Source organism: Diorhabda carinulata, chromosome 1, assembly GCF_026250575.1.
Source record: "Diorhabda carinulata isolate Delta chromosome 1, icDioCari1.1, whole genome shotgun sequence".
NCBI lineage: Eukaryota > Metazoa > Arthropoda > Insecta > Coleoptera > Chrysomelidae > Diorhabda > Diorhabda carinulata.
In genome coordinates, this window is record NC_079460.1 from 3,053,510 (window position 1) to 3,075,358 (window position 21,849).

At 32.4% G+C, this 21,849-nt stretch overlaps 2 protein-coding genes across 2 annotated transcripts in view; one reads left to right on the forward strand and one right to left on the reverse strand.

The window, feature by feature from the left end:
• LOC130896783 (uncharacterized protein C14orf119) overlaps nucleotides 1-21,849 on the reverse strand; it is a 374,082-nt gene that overhangs the window by 105,503 nt on the left and 246,730 nt on the right. The window lies entirely within an intron of this gene.
• LOC130896724 (cell growth regulator with RING finger domain protein 1-like) overlaps nucleotides 1-21,849 on the forward strand; it is a 40,250-nt gene that overhangs the window by 11,163 nt on the left and 7,238 nt on the right. Inside the window, exons 3-6 of the mRNA XM_057805006.1 lie at nucleotides 18,437-18,608; nucleotides 18,660-18,801; nucleotides 18,860-18,967; nucleotides 19,050-19,261. Of these exons, the coding sequence (XP_057660989.1) occupies nucleotides 18,437-18,608; nucleotides 18,660-18,801; nucleotides 18,860-18,967; nucleotides 19,050-19,261 (634 nt within the window). The remainder of the gene's footprint in view (nucleotides 1-18,436; nucleotides 18,609-18,659; nucleotides 18,802-18,859; nucleotides 18,968-19,049; nucleotides 19,262-21,849) is intronic.

Sequence of the window (21,849 nt, forward strand, 5' to 3'; positions counted from 1 at the left end):
ATAATATCGGAGGTTCAAACGGTTTTGTTAAAGGTAGTCTATTGACTTTTGAATCTACTCAGTAGATTGCCGGTGACTACCATGAAAATATAAATGCCAATGTCTTTAGATAAGATTAGATGAGCTAGGGCGTAAGATCGTGAATTTAACTCGCTCACACCTTATTGGTCTCTTGTGTACCCCGGACTGTTTACAGACAGCAACGACTTTATAGAGTGAGCTACATGTCTTAGGAATATTTTGGGGCTTACCTCTTCTGTCTTTAAAAATCTTGAACGTAAGTACCGTAGTTTTTGTTTATGGATTGCCTCACACTCACAAAGATGTTCGGCGATATCATTTGGTTAATCGCTTCTCGGCCTCCGGCGAAGATCAAAGTGATACGGTAATTAAGGCGTTAGATATAGGAGAGGCATACGCACATCTCGGCATCCCAACTAGTTATCATGTGAGGCAAAAACCTGATCATACCATCGCAGAAATCCTCGTTGATCTAAGACAAGTAGACGAGACCTTACTCGCAACAAGCCAAAAACTCGACGTCGTAGTCACTTTTCTTTTATCCTGGCTGGACTTTATGATGCGAATACCTGAACGTAGCTGATGACGAAGTGAAGATAACAGCAAAAAAGTGCCTCCATTTACCAAAGAGGGCGAGGGTCGAACTAGTATATCTTCCACCCGCGCAGGGATGTCTGCTACCATTAGAGGACTTATATGAAATGTAAACCGTTTCACATGTTTATAAAAGATTGTATTCACCTGAGCACACAGTGAGAGATGCTGCAATGGATGCACTACAAAAATCCGTAGATGAACGAGGATTATTATAACCAAACTAGACACCAAGATCAACATCACATGGTCATGTTCAGAACGAGACAATCCTCTTAGCATCGCACCAAGTAGTAGAGGACGGGCATTCTTGCGCTGACGCTTCATAGACCATTATTCCAACTCATTAAGATCCAAGCAAGATCAGGGGAAGGGATTCGATGCAACTTCAGTCAGCAGGTCTCCAACAATTTTTTGCAAACAGGCCGAAATACGCGTTTTATATGTAGAGCTTGATTATGGGTGCTATCCCTGAAAGCTTGCAAGAGATGGACCCACGCCAACGACAAGAGATGTAGAAGATACGAAAAGCAGCTAGATACACCGACATAATCGGTGAGGCAGACATAGTGATCAAAAACGACGTTAGCCACCACATCACTATTATTGACGTCGCGCTTACCTTCGAGAATCGTAAGCAATGGATTATTACCGCACGGCAAGAGAATTCGAGGCATTTATTGTTGGCGCACTGGGATCTTGGGATTGGAACTATGAGGCGGTTCTTCAATCTTTAAAAATTAGTATGTACTACTCAGCACCGATAAGAAGACCCATGATAAGCGACACCATCCGATGGTCACATGAATGGGACGCAGGATTATAGAACTACGAGCAGAACTCAATGAATCTCATACATCCTCGTACGCCTTTGGATTACGAATGCTTCGTAATTTTATTACTCTCTCATCCATAGAAATAGACTATATTTGTCAAGAATTGACACTAGATGGCTTGATGAAACCCACCGTTTGCACACTATAAACAGTATAAATTCAAGTGACTCACCATGTACATATTTACTGTGTATTTAGAAAGCGAGGTATTCCAGTCTGGAAACTGTACCACAGGAAAAACTATGATTTCCATTAGTATATCTCTGTAAATTTCCAGATATTGTTTTATATAGATTTATGAGCGCACTGTGTATCTTATGAACTGTTTAAAGATACCTCGTATAGAGTTTTAAGATGATGTTAGCACTTACGAAATGACCTTATACATGTTTGAATAAGGGCGAATGGAAAATTTGAAGTAACTTTTATAACTGGCGCGAAGGTAAACCGATGACGATGAATGTATACCAACCTTGACCGCAAGAAACAATATTTTGATGGTTGTTATTGATATTTTTAATGTGTGTAAATTATTTTATTTGTTATTGTATTTTGCATATTTCGTTACATCCATTCTTGATATTTCTCTAAATTTATAATTTCTAGTCATTACAAAATATTACCTACTTATCATAAATTTATTCGAATCGATCTTGTGAATAATTCCAATGAATTAGATTGTTGAAAAACGTTTTTAATGTTATAGTTGGTTGCCACATTTACTGAATACAAGAAATAGATACCTAGTGCAGTCTTAAAGTTCTTAGGCCCAACTCAAGCACATGCTTTATAATAATAACGCATATTGAACACCCATGCTTACCCAAATTTCCATCTTCAATATACAGGACAGCAGCAAACCAACTTCTTCTCGATTTAGAATCTGAGGATGAAGAAAAATATATCATGTTCTACCTACTCAGCAAAAAAATAAAAAAGTTAAACGAATGAGATAGCCATGGAAAGTCTAAGTTATCTAGTAAAATTCCAGATAGAGTGATTCAATGAACAGAAGTTTAGCTCTTAGGTAATCTCCAGAACTCATGCTTTAACCAAATCAATTAATTTTGTATGGAATACAAAATGTGCAAGCATACAGTGAACAGACCCACGAAACTTTGTTGCGAGCACAACTCGACCCATACGGAAACAGCTTGGGTCTGGACTAGTAAATTTTCCATTGAAGATGATGTCCGATCTCTACGATCCAGAAACAAAGCAACAATCGATGGAATAGCGACACTCTGGTTCTGCAGGACCTAAGAAGTTTCTGGTCCAAAAATCTGCTGTAAAAGTTTTTTGGGATTGCCATGGAGTAATCATGATTGATTTTTTGGATAAGGGTAGAACAATAACTGGAGATTACTATTCGACATTACTGACCATTCTATGGGAAAAAATTAAAGAGAAAAAACGCGAAAAGCTATCCACAGGTGTTTTGTTTTTGCAGGACAACGACCCTGCACATTAATCTCATGTTGCAAAAAATTCTTCGTGATTTAGGGTTTGAATTACTAGAACACCCCCCTTATTCAACAGATTTGGCTCCGTCCGACTATCATCTCTTTCCTCAACTGATAAAAAGTTTAAAAGCTCGTAAATTTTCTTTCAACGAGGAGGTAATAAAATCTGTGGAAGTCTGGTTTGCAGAACAAGAAGAAACATTTTTTTGAAAGGTCTAGAGACGTTGCAGGTTCGCTGTAATAAATGTATCCAATTAAGAGGAGAATATGTTGAGTAATAAAATATTTTGACATTGAAATTTTGTTTGGTTCTATAGTAGGCTAAGAATTTTTCAATAAATCCTAGTAAAAAGGTCATAATTAAAAAAAAATTTGATTATTTTCCACTATAATCTTTTCCTATTCCCTTTATTTCCACATACTGTGCCTCTATCAAAATACATATGAAGCATCTTCATCGTCGTTGTTAGATCTTCTACCCCTTAATTTAGCCACTATTTTGCGAACAAAAAATAGTCATATGAGGTCAGATCAGGGCTTTCAATCCCTGTGGAGCCACATTCGTGTACAGTTACTTTAGAAAGATGAGAGAGGGTTTTTTGGGTAGGTTAAGGGAATTTTTTTATGTAGGGAGGTTTGTTGGAGTTGCCCCTGATATAGGATTTTCTCCTCTGCAGTGCTGGGGTTGTGGTGAATTGGTTTGTGATTGTGCTGTCTAGGCTAGAAAAGGAAAAAAAATAGACGACCGAGTAACTCGAAGAAGATGAAAAGAGAGCTCCAGTCTAAGTAAAAACGGTTCCTTTAAGTTTGGGGATATATTTAGTAATTTTTTTGTTGTTGCTTTTCTCTTTGTTTTTTTTGTTTTGAAGCAAGCGCAGAATTGTCTTAGTAAGTCAGACTAATATGCCGCGTTAACGGTTGTATTTGCTCCCTTGAAATCAATAAAAAGGATACCGTCGAAGTCCCAAAATATTGTAGCCATCATTTTATTTGGTGCTTTAGGTGAATGTTCTTGGTCTTGGCTTTATAGCTCTATAAATCGCTTGAAGAAAGTTGATTGGTGTTAATTAGAAGCTCAAACGATGTTCGTATCAGCTAGAATACTATCGATTTTCTTTTAATAGAGGGGGGAGCAAATCGAAATTAGATACAACATTCTACTCGACACTGATTTTGTACTACGCTGAGAAGTCGAGGCACTAATTTTCTGGAGTGGTTACCGTCACAGGACCTCCCGCACGTTGGTCATCTTCTAATTATGGACTGTTTTTGATTTGATTTGTGTTTTTAATTCTTCTTTAGTCAATAATAGTTTGAGCTCTGCTTTAATAACATGGATCTAAGCAACAAGCTGAAACTTTGTGTAAAGCTTGTTGAGACTAGTTACTGAAGCGTGCATAAAGATTTTTGTGAACGCTCTCTATTTACTATATACAATAACTCATGGACCGCACTACGTACATGTCGTGTTGTCAAAAAACTCATTTTCAATATCCTTAAAAAAATAGGAATTCAGCATTGTTTTTGTATAATTTTGTCTATTTTTGAATAAATAACGTCAATTTAATACCCCTTAAAAAAGTTCACTTGTATCGACATACATTACCGATCAAAAGTGCATTAATCGCAAGTTTTAATAGGCAATAGATCTAGGCAAAAATAATCGTAGTGTAATATTTTTCTTATTTATTTGAACTCATTCTAACTCTGTCTTTAACACACTTACACTACACTATTAACTATTCAATACATATATAATTTATTTAAATCCACCAGTTACTTTTTACAATTTCGATTAGTTCGCAATGACATTTAATATACTCACTTAGTGCTGATAAATATTTACACCAAAATGAATTTCTAAAATAATTCTAAGAAGTGAACAAACAAATAAACAAAAAGGCCTTCCTAGAAATTGGTTCTAAAAGAGAATAAATCGCCGTTGTAATAAAAACAGCCTTTCCGAGAATTTTACCAAATTTTAGACCCTTCCATCACAACCGAACAGGACCTGCTTCACGGTCAAGTTCGTAACACTATCATTACCGCCGAATTGAATACTTCTATAATGAAAATGAGACAGAGAAGTTGGGCTTTTGGAAGGGTAGCAGTGTAAGATGAAAAAAAAAATCATGAGGGGGCAGTGGACTAAACAACATAAAAATTGGATGCAGTGGGAGAGAGTTTTCTGGACTGATGAGTTACAGTTTGAGATTTTTGGATCTAAGACAAGGGTATTTGTACGAAAGTCAAAAGGAGAACGGACTGTGAATCCCGGCGAAAGCTCGGTGATGATTTCGGGATGTTTTGCTGGAAGGGAGCCTGAAGAACTGGTATAATTGGATGGATTTTGATAAAAGAAGGGTATGAAAAAATGTAGTGCGTCTGGTTAGCGCCTGATCGTCAGAAAATTTAGTCACAGTCGCCTGATCTCAATTCGATTGGGTTGTTCTGAGACAAATTGGACAGGGAAGGGTTTGGAATATCCCGAGAATCGAAATAGAGGACGATTATTTGACGAAATTATTAGAGACACTGCCGAAAGAAAGAAACATAATGACAAAAATATCAAAAAATATCGATAAAAAATTATTAATGCATCTAAATGTTCTTGATTTTAGGTCTCTTCTGTTTCAAAATATGATATAGACACTGACAATTTGCTTATTTATATTGATTTATTTATTTATAAACAAAATTATTTTATGAAATAAATTTGAAATAATAACTAATAGCTATTACAAAATAACGCGGTACATCGAACTACTTTCGTTTTATAGTAATCAACATTAACACAGAAAACCAATTTATGTTTTGAATATTGAATTACAAGGTAAACGTTTTTTTTTTATTTTAATTAGAATATACAAAACAGATGGGAATAATTTCTTAAGCTGTTTTCTGATGATTTTTAATCATCTTTGCTTCAATATGAATAAAAATATTTATGTGGACGAAATAAAAATAACATCTTAAGACTGGCCTATTAGAAATACTAATAAAAATCACCTTCAGCCTTCACTCTAATATTTCTAAACGATAGATTTTATTAGTACTACACAATTACCTTGCTTAATAACAAAAGATCCGGGAAATAGGAGGATTACATTAAAATTTGAACAATTTTTTTGCAATTGTTGGTGATGAAATTTAATTAGAGCATTCTTGTGATTATAATATTTTAAGATTGATTGCTCCATTGCCCTAAACAGTTACCCGTTAACCTTGATATTGATTTTTAATCTGGCGTTTTTCGTGATTTGTTTAAATTAATTTCTGGAACAGAATAAATGTGGCCATTTGTATGCATATTGTTCTTTCACACAATTTTTGATAAATATTCACCACGAATCTACGAAAAGCAATTAAGATGTTTTTTTACATTTACTGGTTCATTATAAAATCATGAAATTTCCATATCAAACTTTGAATAATTTATAAAAACAAAACTTGAAATAACAAAATATTATGTTAACAGCCTCAATATTTATTCTACGACCTGCGAGGGACCTGGTGCCCGGGATGGGTGGTTTATACGTTGTATCCTGGAAATCCGTGTAAATTCTTTATGAAATTGGCCAAATATAAAAATCCTGGGTTTTTTTTGAGATCACTGAACACGAATATAAAGACGGCGATGAACTGCGAGGTACCTGGTGCCCGGGATGGGTGGTTTACACGTCGTTTCTTGGAGCCTCGTGGAAATCTGTTAAGAAATTGGCCAAATATAGAAATCCTGGGGGCTTTTGAGATCGCTGAACACGCATATCACGACGGTGATGATCTGAGAGGGACCTCTTGAAATCCGGCAAGTCGTTAATCTTCGTTAACTCTCATAACTTTATTCACTGTAGGTAACTCATTTTAGAATAAAAAATTGTGCAAAATTTTTTCTGATGTCTCTCCTGTCGAAATTATCAATTGAATTGTTAATTGTTTCTCTTGATGGATACTTTTTTGGTTCGGCCCCTGATTGATGAGCTCTGTACTCACGAATGATTCCGTAGACACTTGAAATATTTGCCATTTTGGAAATAACGTCATCAACATTCTTGTCATCATTTTCTTGCGTTTCATTTTTATAAATACTAACAATCATTTGTTTTTCGCTAGCGTTCAAATGAAGCTTTTTAGCTCTTTTCTTAGCTAATATCAAAAACTTCACCAGTTGTATCCGTGTCAGACATGTTTAAGAAAATTACGCAACAGACGAATACAAACAATCTCACTGAAGTATGATAATACGATGCCGTCCCTGTACTACACCTGGTATAATATAGTACCACTGATTTGGCCTAATAAAAATGCCACGACGCTTTTCGTTCGGGATGTTCACATGCTGATCACGCACTGATCAATGTTTTGGTTTACTATTTTTGTTAAATTAATAGACTTTTTTAAGTTCTGTCCTTAATCAATAATTTAATTATACTTGCAAAATATTGAAAATTTGTTATCGATATATGATAAATCTTACGTGAAACCGTTCTATTAATCATAAAATGGATACATCAATTTCGTTTTGATTTTATTGAAGAAAAAATATTAACCGTTTGGGCTACTTTTAAAATAGACATAGAATACATAATACCAAGGTCAAGCGTCAATATTAGAACTTAAACTTTCTCATTCCGCAGCAAATAAGAATATATTGTAGGAAGACAAGAACACCTGCACTGCATTTTTTACATAACACGTGTAAGTGTTTTTTAATTCGGATTGTCAGATTTATCAATATTTTATAGAAGCAGTCACAACTTGATATCCCATTTAAAGTCTTCTTGATTTGTATATTGTTGCGGTTTAGTCTTTGAAAAATTTTTCTGCGTTTGTTTCCGCCTTTTTAAATAAAGACGTTTAAAAATCGATATTTTCACGTTTCATCATCTTTGCTGTAAAATTTTTCTGTTAGATATAGTCTAAGATCCCATCGCTTTATCCTGCAGGTATCTGTTTTTTTTATGAAATTAATTGTAAAGAGATCTTGAGGATGTATGGAATAGATTAAGGATAGGTTGCCTTGTAAAAATTAGCTATTAATTAACTGCATTCACCGGATTTTTTTTTAAATTTTTATGCAAAACTAAAGTTTTATATACATTGAACATGAAAATCAATGGTTGCCAGTTCCGCAAAGAGAGGTTGCCATGATTTTTGTGAACAACTCTCGCTCCAGGTAAGTGGAAGCGCAAGAGAGAAGATACACGCATTGTTACGTGCGATGAATAAGGACAAAGCATGGCAGCTGCGACACTTGTACAGCTTATGTGCAGTTTAGGCATTTCGTAGTTTACTAAAGATGGGAACGCCACTTTGTCTCGTTTACGAAAGGTGAACACTTCCTTATCAATTTATTAAAAATTGTATAGTGTTTATATTTGTGCTTTCCATCTCAAGTTGTATCACCTTCAATCCAGAAAACTACGGTTGGTCAGTGATTGAAGGAAATTTAAAATCAACGTGGTTCATTGGCGATCCAACACCAATGACTGTCGAAGACATCTTGTTAGCATCGCAAGAATTAGCTTTAGACGATCGGCAACAAAATATAGAAGAAAGTATAGAAATAGATAATAGCTCTTATGATTCCGATGATGTTGATAGTGACACATACGATGAAAAAGAAAAAAAAAGATGTATTTAATCATAAGATTTGCATTTAGAATAAGCCGACAAATAACTTGTAAACGAAATGAATTTTTAATTGTTCAATAAAAAATAATAATGTTAAAATTAATAATAGAAGCAAATGTAGTTCTTGATGAAATAAAAACAAAAATCTGAGTATCCATGAACATAGAAGAAAGAAATAGAAAACTCCAATTATCTGTAAAAATTCTGTAGAAAACTTTTTCCAGGAGAAATGTATCTTTATCCGAGCGACGAAAATTGTCATTATGCCCAAAAATTTATGTTTAATAAATAATAAGTGAAAAAATTATAAAACTTAATTTTCAAACTTTAAACTATTCTTAACAGCACTTAACAATGCGTGCATCTTCTCTCTTGCGCTTCCACTTACCTGGAGCGAGAGTTGTTCACAAAAATCATGGCAACCTCTCTTTGCGGAACTGGCAACCATTGATTTTCATGTTCAATGTATATAAAACTTTAGTTTTGCATAAAAATTAAAAAAAATCCGGTGAATGCAGTTAATTAACAATAATATACCTGTTTACACCTGGCAACCCTAATGCTGCGGCAGATTGAGAGCTGGTAACCATTTTTATTAGTATATTAGTATATTAATTACAGGTAATTGCAGCTAATTTTTACAAGGCAACCTATCCTTAATCCATTCCATACATCCTCAAGATCTCTTTAAAATTAATTTCATAAAAAATAAAGCCGTGAGCAGCAGAGCTCCATCACGAAAGTCGAATTTTTCGTCGAATGAAGAATTTAACTAATACACAAACAAATCTTTCCATATTATGAATTTCTTGGAAATGATATCAATTCTCAATCTTATTTCTTTATATGGAAAATTTGCTATTACTCAACAACTTTTCATTTCACAAGTCAACTCTCTCTCTCGAATGAAAATTCATAATTTCAATAGACCCTCTTGTTCAATTCCAATTGACAACAAAGAAAAAATTGTCATAATGACAAGAAATTTCGAAAATGGGAAGTAAAAAAAATCACCCTAGCAACGATCATACTCGTATTATTCATTAAATAGGAGGCGGTCCAGTTCAACAATTACAACGATCAAAATGATTTCGGGCGTTTTGTGCTAGAAGAACTGAAGAAGAAAACTTTGAACTCGAGAAAGACAATTCTTCAACATCACCCCTACTTGCATGCAAGTTCGAACCCTCTAATTAAACTTTTTCTGGCCAAAAAATAAGAAAATATAACAAAATGACCATAAAATGGAGAGGGGCGGAGATGAAAAGTTTCGACCTTAGACAGGAAATCATCTCGCAACTAATTGAACCTACATGTGAAATTTCATTTTTCAGTCGCTTTTCGTTTGACCTGCAGAGGTGAGCAAAGGTCAAAAACCACTTTTTTGCACTGCGACCCCTCGAAATATTCATTTGTTTTCAACCAAACTCTAATAACATTAATCCGCCGCCAAAAAAGCTAATTTTGAACCAAATCGGACCCAAAGCAATAGCAATTGCTCGAGAGACGAAAAACCATCATAATCGTGTTCAGGAGGTCTCAAAACATGGGAAAAATGATGTGCCCCCCTTTTTTCTTCTAGTCATGCCTACCGCAATAGTCTAATTTTTCCTTGAAAAATTCGACTAAAAACAGATACCTGGAGGATCAAGCGATGGAATCCTGTACTAATAGATAATTGGCATTTACCATTTCTGTACCAAATACAGCTCGATAGCATTTTCCTATATCACTTCAACGTCCTTTCCGGTTCACTCCAATCTTGTATAATACACACAACAAACATCATTTTTTGCACTTTTTATTCAAAATAAATATTTTTATTATTTTTGCTTCCACATCCCATATGAAGTAAAAAAACACAAAAAAATGTTTGGGCTCTGGGAAAAGTTAATCAATTTTGATTGGGACTCAACATGTTAAATGACTATATCACTTGTTTTGTTATTTTCATGTTTAGTGCATGTATGAGACTTTTTAATAATGGATCAAAATGATAAGACGGAATTTTTATTAATAAAAATTGAGATCAAAACTATTAGTTATCTAGAAAAAAAAATTGAACTGATGTTTGCTGTAAAAGAAACGGCTCATACATGCACTAAATATGAAAATAACAAAACAAGTGATGTTGTCATTTAAAGTTTTTCTTTGGGACCCTAGAAAAGAGTTTCTTAAATTTACACCAAAATCTAAAATTAGACGATTTTAGATGGAATGAGTCCGTTTAGATTAGAGAGAGAAATGCTGCAATGTCAAGAAATTGTTACAATTTGTAGACAAAAGCTTGTAAAAACTAAAAATCAAACATAAAAATATCTTAATGAAGATTATTGCGGAATGCGAGAAAAGATGATATCGATTTCATTTCATTTAGCAAATGATTGTGCATTTTTTTGCATTGTAAAATATTGAGCTTTTAAGTAATTCTGAACGTGGAGCAGGTGGGTAAAAGTTTTGCTCCGTGTTTGTAAGTGGATAGTCGTGCAACGACCTTTCTGAAATTGGAGAAGCGTGTTTACGAATTCAAAGATAAATGAGGAAGGAAGAGTCAGAATTTGCATTTGTTACTTAGAAACCCAAATTGATGGATAGTAAGTATTTTATATTTAAACAGAAATGATAAAAGCCTCTTTTTGACCAATCTATCTATGATCTTGGGTAACGTGGGAAGGAGTGTAATTGGGCGATAATTCTATGCTTTATTTCTATCTCCACCTTCATAGGTCTTAAGGCTATTGGGAAATTGCTATTTTGAAATGAAACGTTAATTAAAGTGGCAAGGATTTACGAAAACATTTTTTATGTAAGTCCATAAGTTCCAGATTAGTATTTATTTTTGATGTCATGAATTGTACTGCAAATCTCTGCTAAAACTACGGGCATAAAGAAGAAACCGTGTAAGTTTAGCATCAGGGAAATATATGAAGCAGTTATAGAATTTGATAAAATTTTAGTTACATTCACAAAGTGATTATTAAAGTTATCAGGTGTAGTAGAGATCATGCTCGATGAAGAAGCTTCATTTCTTAAGTCATTCACAATGGACCATATTTCTTTAGAAACATTACGAAATTTGGCGAGTCTTCTATTACAATAAAGATCTTTTGCAGCTTTTATTATCTTATGATAATTTTTTCTGTATAGTTTCACGTAATTTTTGAAGAAGGCACTATCCGAGAATTTCCTTAGATGCGATAAAGATCGCTTGTTATTTGCAGATATACGTAAATTTTATACAATATAGTTACTTTTTAGAAAACCAATTATTTGACAACAATGTAGATACAACGAGGGCGAACGTTCACAAACCAAGATTTATAAAAATACAGTTATGTGATGATAATTCAAACCAATAATTCAGTTGATGAAAATATTATAGATAAAATTAAAACAATAAATATGGAATTTTTTTCTAAATAAGAATTTTCAGAAAATGAGACTAATGAGGCAATTGATAATTGAATTTGTACGTGACCTCCGTGGTGTAAAAAAGCGATTTCCATATTGAATAAAAAATTTGTTTCTTATTAATCATTAATTCTTGTTAACTGTTATTTAATTGCATCACGCTTGATATGAAAATGATTAATTCAGTTATTTTGAATAATTTGAATTCCTTTACCATATGCTACATATTTTTGTTAATTACGTGTTTTCACGATGAAACACTTTTTTTAAAAATTAAAAACAAACTTTATCAGCACGAATTACAATATTAACTGAACAAAAGTTGTAAAATCAAAATCTTAAATCAGAATATTAATGCATCAAAATGTTCTTGATTTGAGGTGTTTTCTTTAAAATATTGTTAAAAAATTGACGTTTCGACTTAACTTCAGTCTTTATCAAAATATTGATAATTGATATTGAATTAATTTTATTTTAAAACATAAGAGACATTTAGAAGCATTAATGCATCAAAAGGTCTAAAAAACAAGAAATTAGAGAAATTTATAAAATATTATACATACAATGCGGTTCAAATGTATGGAGTAAATTCAATTTTTGTGTCGAGGTCGATTTTTATTCTTAAATTGACAATTTGCAGTATGAAAAAATTTTATCCCCCTCTATCTTCTGAATAAAATTTTAAATAAGAAAGGGAGGGGTGTGGAATCTTGTTGGAAAAGGATTTTAGACCACCACATCTTGACAATAACCGAGGCGATTTTGGAATTCTCGTACAATATTCTGTATAACTTCGGGGGTTATTTTGTTAATTTCTTCCGTTATCTCAACTTTTAAATCAGCAATATTGTCTGGTCTATTAAAATATACTTTAGATTTTAAATAACTCCATAAGAAGTAATCGAGAGTAGTCAAATCGGGGGATCTAACCGGCCATTCGATCGTTCCACGTCTTCGAATACACGTGCCCTCAAAAAAATAAGTCCACTAAACAACCTGAATATCCGTTAAGAAGACTCTAAAACCCCAAAAATGTTGTACATACATGTAGAATCTACTCGCGATGACCTCTAGATATTCTTGGGTCAAATTGGGTCACATTTTATCGAAAATATAATCTACTGTGAATGGACCTTGAAAAAAGTAGGACAATTTTTTGCATCAGTCTTAAACCATCTTATTATATATAATAATATATAATATTATTGATGTTCTAGTTTTCGAATTTTTTTATTAATGTGAGCTGGGTACCAACAATTTTATAAAACACTATTTTTCATAACGGTAGCTGGATCATCGCTACCGAAACGTCGACATAAAAAAGATTTTGTATTGATTTATCAAAAAAAAAACAGAAAGAATATACTATAAGAAACATACAAAATATATTGGTTGTTCAGTTATGCTGAATTATTGAAAATTTATCATATTTTTTAGTTTGTCTAGTTTTTAATGAACTTGAAAAAGTTTTACAATATTTGAAAATATGAGTTCGCAATAATAAATTGAAAATTTATTGCCTATGACTACAACAGATTGTATTTGTTGCATACCACTCGGAAAACGTGTACTATTCAGGGCATCATGACAGAATAAACACTGTGACTCAATAATAATTTAAACTTCATTTTTTCGAAAGAATTCGGATTGATGTGCTTATCAGTCAGTTTCAATAATGCCTTTCCTGTTTTGCTCCTTTTATCAAGATCATACACTTTTCGAATGTCAGAAAAACATATAAAACTATTGTTCAAAAAATTGTTTCTAACGCATTTCAACAGATGGGGAGCATCAAAAAAGCATAATATTTTTTCTCATTATGAAAAAAATTAGGTTGGTTTTTGTTAACCCCCAAATGCTTTATGAGTTTATGATTGGTAGTTGATAAAGCACATACTATGCCTATAGTGTCTAGTTTTGTCTCACTAAGTTTTTCCAATGCCTTGGTAATTATACACCATAAAGAAGCATATGACACCCCGCCATTCGATACAAAGAAGGCAATAGGAATTTTCCAGTTGCTATAGATTCCTCTGATCATGAGAACTAGAGCTTCACTGACAGGGAAAGGCTTTCTTCCAAACTGGCCCAGATCTTCGAAACCCTCAATTAAATCTGTTTTCATGTTGTACTCAAGATTCCTCTTAATAGACATTTCGTAGAACAACAGAATATATTTCTTTTCGTAAGCCAGCATCGTATCCGCCTTTAAACTAAGGTGCATAAAAATTTTTTTATTGAATTCAGGTTTGTAATGGAAATTAGCAACCCATTATTTTACTGTTGATATTGCTAGCAAAATAACCCCTTTTTGTCGCAAATATCTGTATATCTCAAGTCCTTAGGTATAAAATAATGACAGAGAAGTTTTCTTTTCAGATAGTAACCGTGGGGATTTCATCTTATGTCGTAATTGCATATTCACAAGAGATTTTGTAAAATTCGTGAGAGTTCCTTCTCCATACAAAACGTTTGCAGAGAGTTGCGTTTTCATAATCCTTTTTTTTTTGTAGCTCTCAATTGAGTATTCAGGTTATTGACTTTTTTCCTAGCATTGGTTAGTTCCTTTCTCAACCGTTCATTTTCTTCTTGCAATGACTGCTTCCTACCTCCAATTCCCATAGAACAAGATGGAAGGTTCTGTAACTCTTTCAACTACTCTTCATCTTCATGGTTACTGATTGAACTATCTGTCATGTCAATGTTTCTGGAATGAATCGAGGCAATAAAATCACTATTTGAATATGTTTGTGGATGTGACGAAACATTTAATTGGATTATTTGTTCATCCAAATTTTCCCTATCCGATTCACTTTCTGAACCTTCATCATTTTTGTAGCGGAATGGTACAGCAGTATTAGGCAATCTTTTAGATTGACTAATATTTTCAATGAAATGTTTGCTGCAGATCAGCTTATTTCTTAGTGATTTCTGCCAAAACAGCATTACCTGAAATGAGGAACATCAACGTTAACATACATATTTATTGTAATGGTTATGGTAAAGTAGTATTTTTTTTATGTTCAAAAACTTGAATTTATTTTATTTCAATAACGGGCATAAATGGAATAATAACTTGTAGTACCCTTATTTTGAATTTCCCTAATTGTATCTTATATCATCGTCGGAAAGACAGAGTTTTCCCGAATTGTTTTAAGATAATTCCATACCTGTGTATCATTCTCAAAAACAACTACACATCATTGAAATTTCTTGGTATGCTCACAACAACGGTAAAAACACTCTCATACTTATCTTTAATAAGGGTTTTTAAAATCAAACAAAAAAGGCCATTCCAAAGAAGTGTAGCAAAACCAGAAATAAAAAATATACTAATAAGTATATACGTACCAAAGATATTTAAATAATCTGATTTTAATATAAATATTATATTCATTGGCTTTGTATTGAAAGTTACGGATCAATGCGAAAATTTGGATAAGACCAATAAATAAAAAAAACTCTTTCTAATGAAGAAAAAAAATTTGTCCTATCAACTACTACTAATAATCGTTTTGTCAGTTTTATCATTGTGTTAAGATATTTATACAATGGCCTCATCCTTACCGATAAGTGTATCAACTAACGCAGGACCGGTCTTGGTTTCACATTAGAGAGCCAAAAGTTATAATAATCGAATATATTATTTATTGTATTATCTATTTTTACTTTTTGGATTGACCACAAAATAATATAGAAATGTTAAAACTAAGCTGATTTTATTCACAAATCTGTTATAGGTAAATCAATTATGAGTCATATATTTTTGAAATTATAACCTATTAAAGTGCAATACAAAAAATATATACCATTAAAAAATATATCCAAGGCGTCATATTTAATATAGTTATAACTTTACAAAAAAGACACCAACTACTACAGTTGAAAATATAAATTGCTCTTCTCCAGGATTTTTTAAACATTTTTTAAAAATAATTAATTTGTTCTATAGTTTTAAATAGGCTGTTTCTATTATCACTGTAGGAAGTTATGGATAGGTAAATCGTGAAATAAATAATTAACATCAATATTTGTTTGGATGATAAATTCATTCATAATGTGTGACTGGAAAAATGTACTTGAGGAGCCTGTTGCTACCTTTGACTTTCAGAAATTATATTTTACAATGAGACCATAAATGCTTACAAAACCATCTGTTTGTTTAATGGTATAATAAAAGCAGGCAAAAGGTCTACTTATCTGAACCAAGTATATATGTATATATATATATATATATATATATATATATATATATATATATATATATATATGTATGTATGTATGTATGTTCATAAAAGCGGGTACTTACTAGCAAATAAAATTATCTCTTGTTAAATGTGTTTTTTGCAATATATATATATATATATATATATATATATATATATATATATATATATATATATATATATATATATATGATAAAATTCAAACTAAAATTCATTTTTATTGAAAGTATTCAACAATCGTAAGATGGTATATGGCATTACTATATTCTTACCCTTAATAGATACGAGGACAAAAATGAACAATTGGACAACAATGGTGATTATATTATGGAGGGACATTACATTGGTTAAAAAAGTTTTTTTTATATCGAAAACACCAGGTAATGTTTAAAGTAAAGTACATTTTTTGACAAAATCAAAACGAGTATCTACGACAGAAACATATTTAAGAATAATCATCAGTGATGTTAGTTATTCGAGATAAAAGTGTGCTATATCGCTTAAATTGACTAATAATTATAGTAAATAAGCATATCCTCATTAAAAACCTATATGTTTGCCTCGTGAAGGCACGAAACGTCATATCGAAGATTTGTTGGTACATGTCTATAGTAAATTTGTATTCAAATAAAACTAGTATTTGGTATTATTTCATTCAAACATTCTATGCTGGATAAAACAAAAGCATAATTTTCATGTATAACTTGAGAATGGAGGAAAATTATAATTTTCTCCCTAATTGTTACTATTTTGTCAATCTGTTATGGCATAGAATATAGTATTATAACTATATTATAATATGTGATAAAAAAACAGTCTATATACAATTGAACAGGTGAAATTTTTGCCTCATTGACAGGATAATTTCCAAATATAAACACACAGACGCATTACATTATTATTATGTGCTTGTTTCATAAACATAAAAAAATAACAAAAAATACTATTTCAATTTTTGTGAAATATTAAAGTTCAGTACTTTGTATTCGGTTAGTTGTGTTAATGTATAAGTTTGAAATATTTTTAAAAATGGTTTATTCTATTCTGTCTTTACTATAAAGATGGCTTCTAAGTTTAAATTTAGGTATGATTCAAGTAATTTGGTAAGTTTACAAGATTGAATGGATGTAGTAAATCATCGTACTCGTATAATATGCAATGTGACCATAATACAAATAAACTCATTATCAGAAAAAACTATTGGACGAATTATCTTTTATTTGACGATAATTAAATACCTACTTATGTCTAGTATTGAACATTTGTAAACAGGCATTTATTCACATTCACTATTTTTTATTCCTTTATGAAAAATAATTGTCTATTAAGAATAACTCACCCAGTGTATGAACCATTTTTGACATCTGGTAGAATCATTCACAGGAAATCGGTACATTTTAATTGTAGGATCTGATCTCTTACTTAGTCCACACTTATTTCCAGCCATTTCTAAAAAATTGAAAAGAAGAAGTGATTATTTGTTATATAAATACATTTTAGTAAGTAGTTCGCTAAATATACAGTTTTTTTTCGACATTGTAAGCTGTAGCATCTATACATCTAGCGCCTCTTATAATTTGAATATATTAACTAAGAGAGTAGTGATTTATATTAATTGTAATAATATCCACTTACCTTAAAAATGAAATATATATCCAAGTTCAAAGATTCTCAAATAAAAAAATAATCCAAATGCACAACCAACGAAACTCAACAATAACACAACGAACACAATACAATAATGAACTCAAATTGCATCTTCGCTATAGGCACCCAAAATAAGAAACTTTATAACACAGCTTAAGGGTTGAATATAATATTTTAAATAATTTTGGCGCCATCTGCTATTGGGGTAATTCGGCAACCAAAGATAAGAAAACAAGTAATTCAAGCTACGACGTACAGTAATGAAAGACGTGCTGTGGACGCCAAATCTCCACTGCCATCTATTGATGGCATCCACCTCGTCAAATGATATCCTCATAAGGTTAACCTACTATCGTATTCTTTATACAATGGTAGAACTGTAATGGATGTCATAATGACGTTGGTTAGGTTAGGAGATATGAATAGTTTTATTTTAAGAATTATTTCTTTGTTTTCAGAACAACATATGTTTATTTCAACTAATCCAAACAATTATCTTATAAATATTTAATCAAAATCTCGATCTGGGTTAGGATTATAGCATCCTAGAAGTTTTAGTAGCGATGAAATATATGTGATTTTTGTATTAATTTTTTATTTTCAGAATTGCAATGTTGCACTTCGAGTCAAGGGAAATATGGTATCCGGGTATATTGGGGTGTGAATATTAGGGAATTACACATTTTTTTGTGGCGACCATGGGCGGATCTCAGAGACGCTTGTCTCAGTGGCGATTTCTTGAATATATATTATCAATATAAAGGACCTCACATAGAGTAAGTATTTTTATTTATAAATATATAAAATACTATAAACGTGTTTTATAGGAAGAATCCCCATTCGGATGAAATAATGACCCTAAAACTAGAAGAGCCCTTAGAATTAGGTTCCCCTCCAAGGTTATGTTATCCTTTAGTTGTAATATTATTTAGAAATGACGTAAATGAAAATATACTCCCAGACGAAACGGTTAGTATTATTTTTTGGTTTTTCGAGTCTTATAACCTAATAATAATTATTTTCTTAGGTGGCTCTCATTAATGTCATCCACATCAAAGACTCTGTTTGTACATTACCAACTAGTATTTTAGCGCAATATCTAAAACAAGCCAATGGACAGTTGTCTTGCCTAAAAGTGAGTAAACAACAATTTTATTCTAATACATTCACCTCAATACTGATACTTACGATCTAATATTGAGTTTTATGTCTCGCAGCAATTATACCTCGCTACCGGAAATCCCGGGGGATACGAAGAGGGACAAATTCCATTCGCTGTAGCCGAACCAGTAGAAGGTGGTCCAGATTCAATGGAACAAACTCTCGTTTGTCCTACTAACGAAGACCCTACATTATGGAATAGCACTGGAGAGCAATTGTGTGTAGTTTGTCAATATTTTCCTCTGTCCAGAGCTTTGCTACCATGCAGGTAACGTAACCTTTTCTTTTGTAAGTTTAAGATTTTGGCCCTTCAGCCATATTTACCTGATGATGAATAACTTAGAGTTAAACAAAAGGTCCACCCATATCTACTCAGAATTAACCTTCCAAGTAAACTGACAGATGGGATGCTAAATCTGCCTCCCCTTCACCTTAAAGAGAAAAAACATAATAAGGAGATCTTAGAAGGATTCTAGAAGCTAGAAAGCAGTGACAAACCAATAGATCGCCAATCATGGGTCAATAAAGATCTTTCACAAGCTCTAGATGCATATCTTTGTTATACAGATGGTTATGAGTCAGAGTAAGGAGCTGGATTGGCTGAAGGCTATTAAGTGCACGTCCAAGCTTGGATGGGAGTGTAAACCAACTCAAAAACACTATGTGGCTACTATGCCACTGGGGTATACCAGGCAATGAAAAAGCAGACAGCCTTGTCATAAAAAAGAAAATGACTCAATATTTTGGTTTAGAGCCTCACCGTTACCTCAGGATATGTCACTTCAATAACTAACTGAACAGATGGCTAAATAATCACATGAAGTCTTGAGAGAGCAACTCAGGCATTCAAACTATATCAACTAAAAATTCTGAGTAACTTCTCAAGATATTGGTCTTTTAGCAGGTCAAATACCACCTGAATACAATGTACATGGCAGAGGATGACAATTGCAGATTCTTGGAGCAAGCCATAGAGCCATATTATTATTGTTTGACAATAGTAGGCAGTTAAAAACAACCGATGAAGCTATTGTTTTATAAATTTAAATATGAAAGTTTTTCAGAATACACACTTTTTAGTCTACTAAAAGTAGTGCTCAATTTGATTGTGTGTAGCTGAGTGTCCAGCATCAAATATGTTCTTGAAAATATTTGTTTTTGCAGTAGTCACTGTCTCTTCTTCTAATGCATTCCACATATATACTATACGATTTGTAAAAAAGTCCTTCCGGGGAAACTTGCAGTTTCTTTCCTTAGATAGTTTTCTTGAATGCCCTCTTAACTGCTGTTTTGTATTCACATCGAAAATGTCCAAGTCTCTTTTGGAGGTAGAAAAATGAGACGTGGAGTCATGCACAAAATACCTTTTGAGCTATAGGTGAAAAGTGGCTGGAAAACTAGAACTACCTCTAAACAATATAATCTAATCTAACAGGTGTGAAGATTGTATTAATATTTGTCAACCCTCTGAGGAGTCCGTTAACTAGTAGAAGACTTGGATACTTAATAAAACTTCTCTGGCATCCTTCTTGAACTAGAAGAACAAATATCAGATTGTTTCAGACAATCTTAATATGTTTTGATGACCATTAAAATAAACTCAATAATTTGTAACATTAAAAGCTCAGTAGGTGTTAATAAATGTTGAGATTTTTAATAACAAAATATGAACTAAATAATTCCACTCCTAAACTAATTAACTTAATATCAAATAATGATGGTTATTTTAATCAATTTTTCTAGTCAATATTATACATTTCATACCACCATACTATGGGCTCTATGCTGAAGAATCCCGACTGTCTGAGGAAACTGCGGTTTATCGTTCTGAGTGGTTGGCAGCCCTGCTTGTGACATTCTGGACTGTCAACTGTTAACCTAACCTAATTGACCAGCGAGAAAAACGATCTACGCAGGTCAAGTAACACCTCGTTCCCTCTGACAGAGAACTTTTAATCTCTGGCACTCGTTACTAGTTCTTTCTTAATCGATGGCTAGATGAACCGCCGAGAAATGAGCTTTGCGGTAGCTTTTACACCAGGGTTAGAGAGGCAATGGATAGATGTGAAGGAAGCTTTTCTTAAAGTGCATGGGACGTATAAGCAAATTTCCTCTGTTGATTTGTTCCCGGTATCTGTATTTGTTTCAGTTGCAGAGGGCTAATGGTGTGGTTGCCACAATACTACCAATTCTCTGCTATTGTGTTTATTGCTTATTGTTAAGTAGTATTTATTAAAAAAACATTTTTATATTCCTTTATTAAATCACAAAATTTCTAAAAAAAGAATATATTTGAGATTAGTTATATTTGATTTGTTGTTTACCCTGTACATATTTCATCTTTTATCTAATTTCGGAACAATTCACTTTATTTCTAGTAACTTTTGTACAAAATATTTTTCTATCACTTTGTATAACAAGTGTAGGTTAATTTTTAGTGAATAACCCAGAGCATAACTCTAGACCACTTTGTATATTATTTTTTTACGTTTAAATTTATATTTTTCCAATTAAAATCCATCTAGAGGAAACATCGACTTTATTTGACCCAGTCCTTGAATGAATAAATTTATTTTATTATTTATCGTTGTTATCAGTGTATGCACTGAAAAAAAGTTTTGTGGTTACCTTATATAGTCAATGTAGGAGAATTAGATTCATTAGCTCATGTTTACTATATTTTTAAGAAATTCAAATTTTGTTTGCTGTTTAGGTCTTTTTATATTTGTGTCATTTGACTTTGGGAAAAATGCGAAAAATGCCTCACAAGACTTTGCCCTCGTTTTCATATAATTGTTGAAAGGCGACGACAGTTTCCTTTACAAATTTCCATTGAAATTAAATATTGTTGAATAT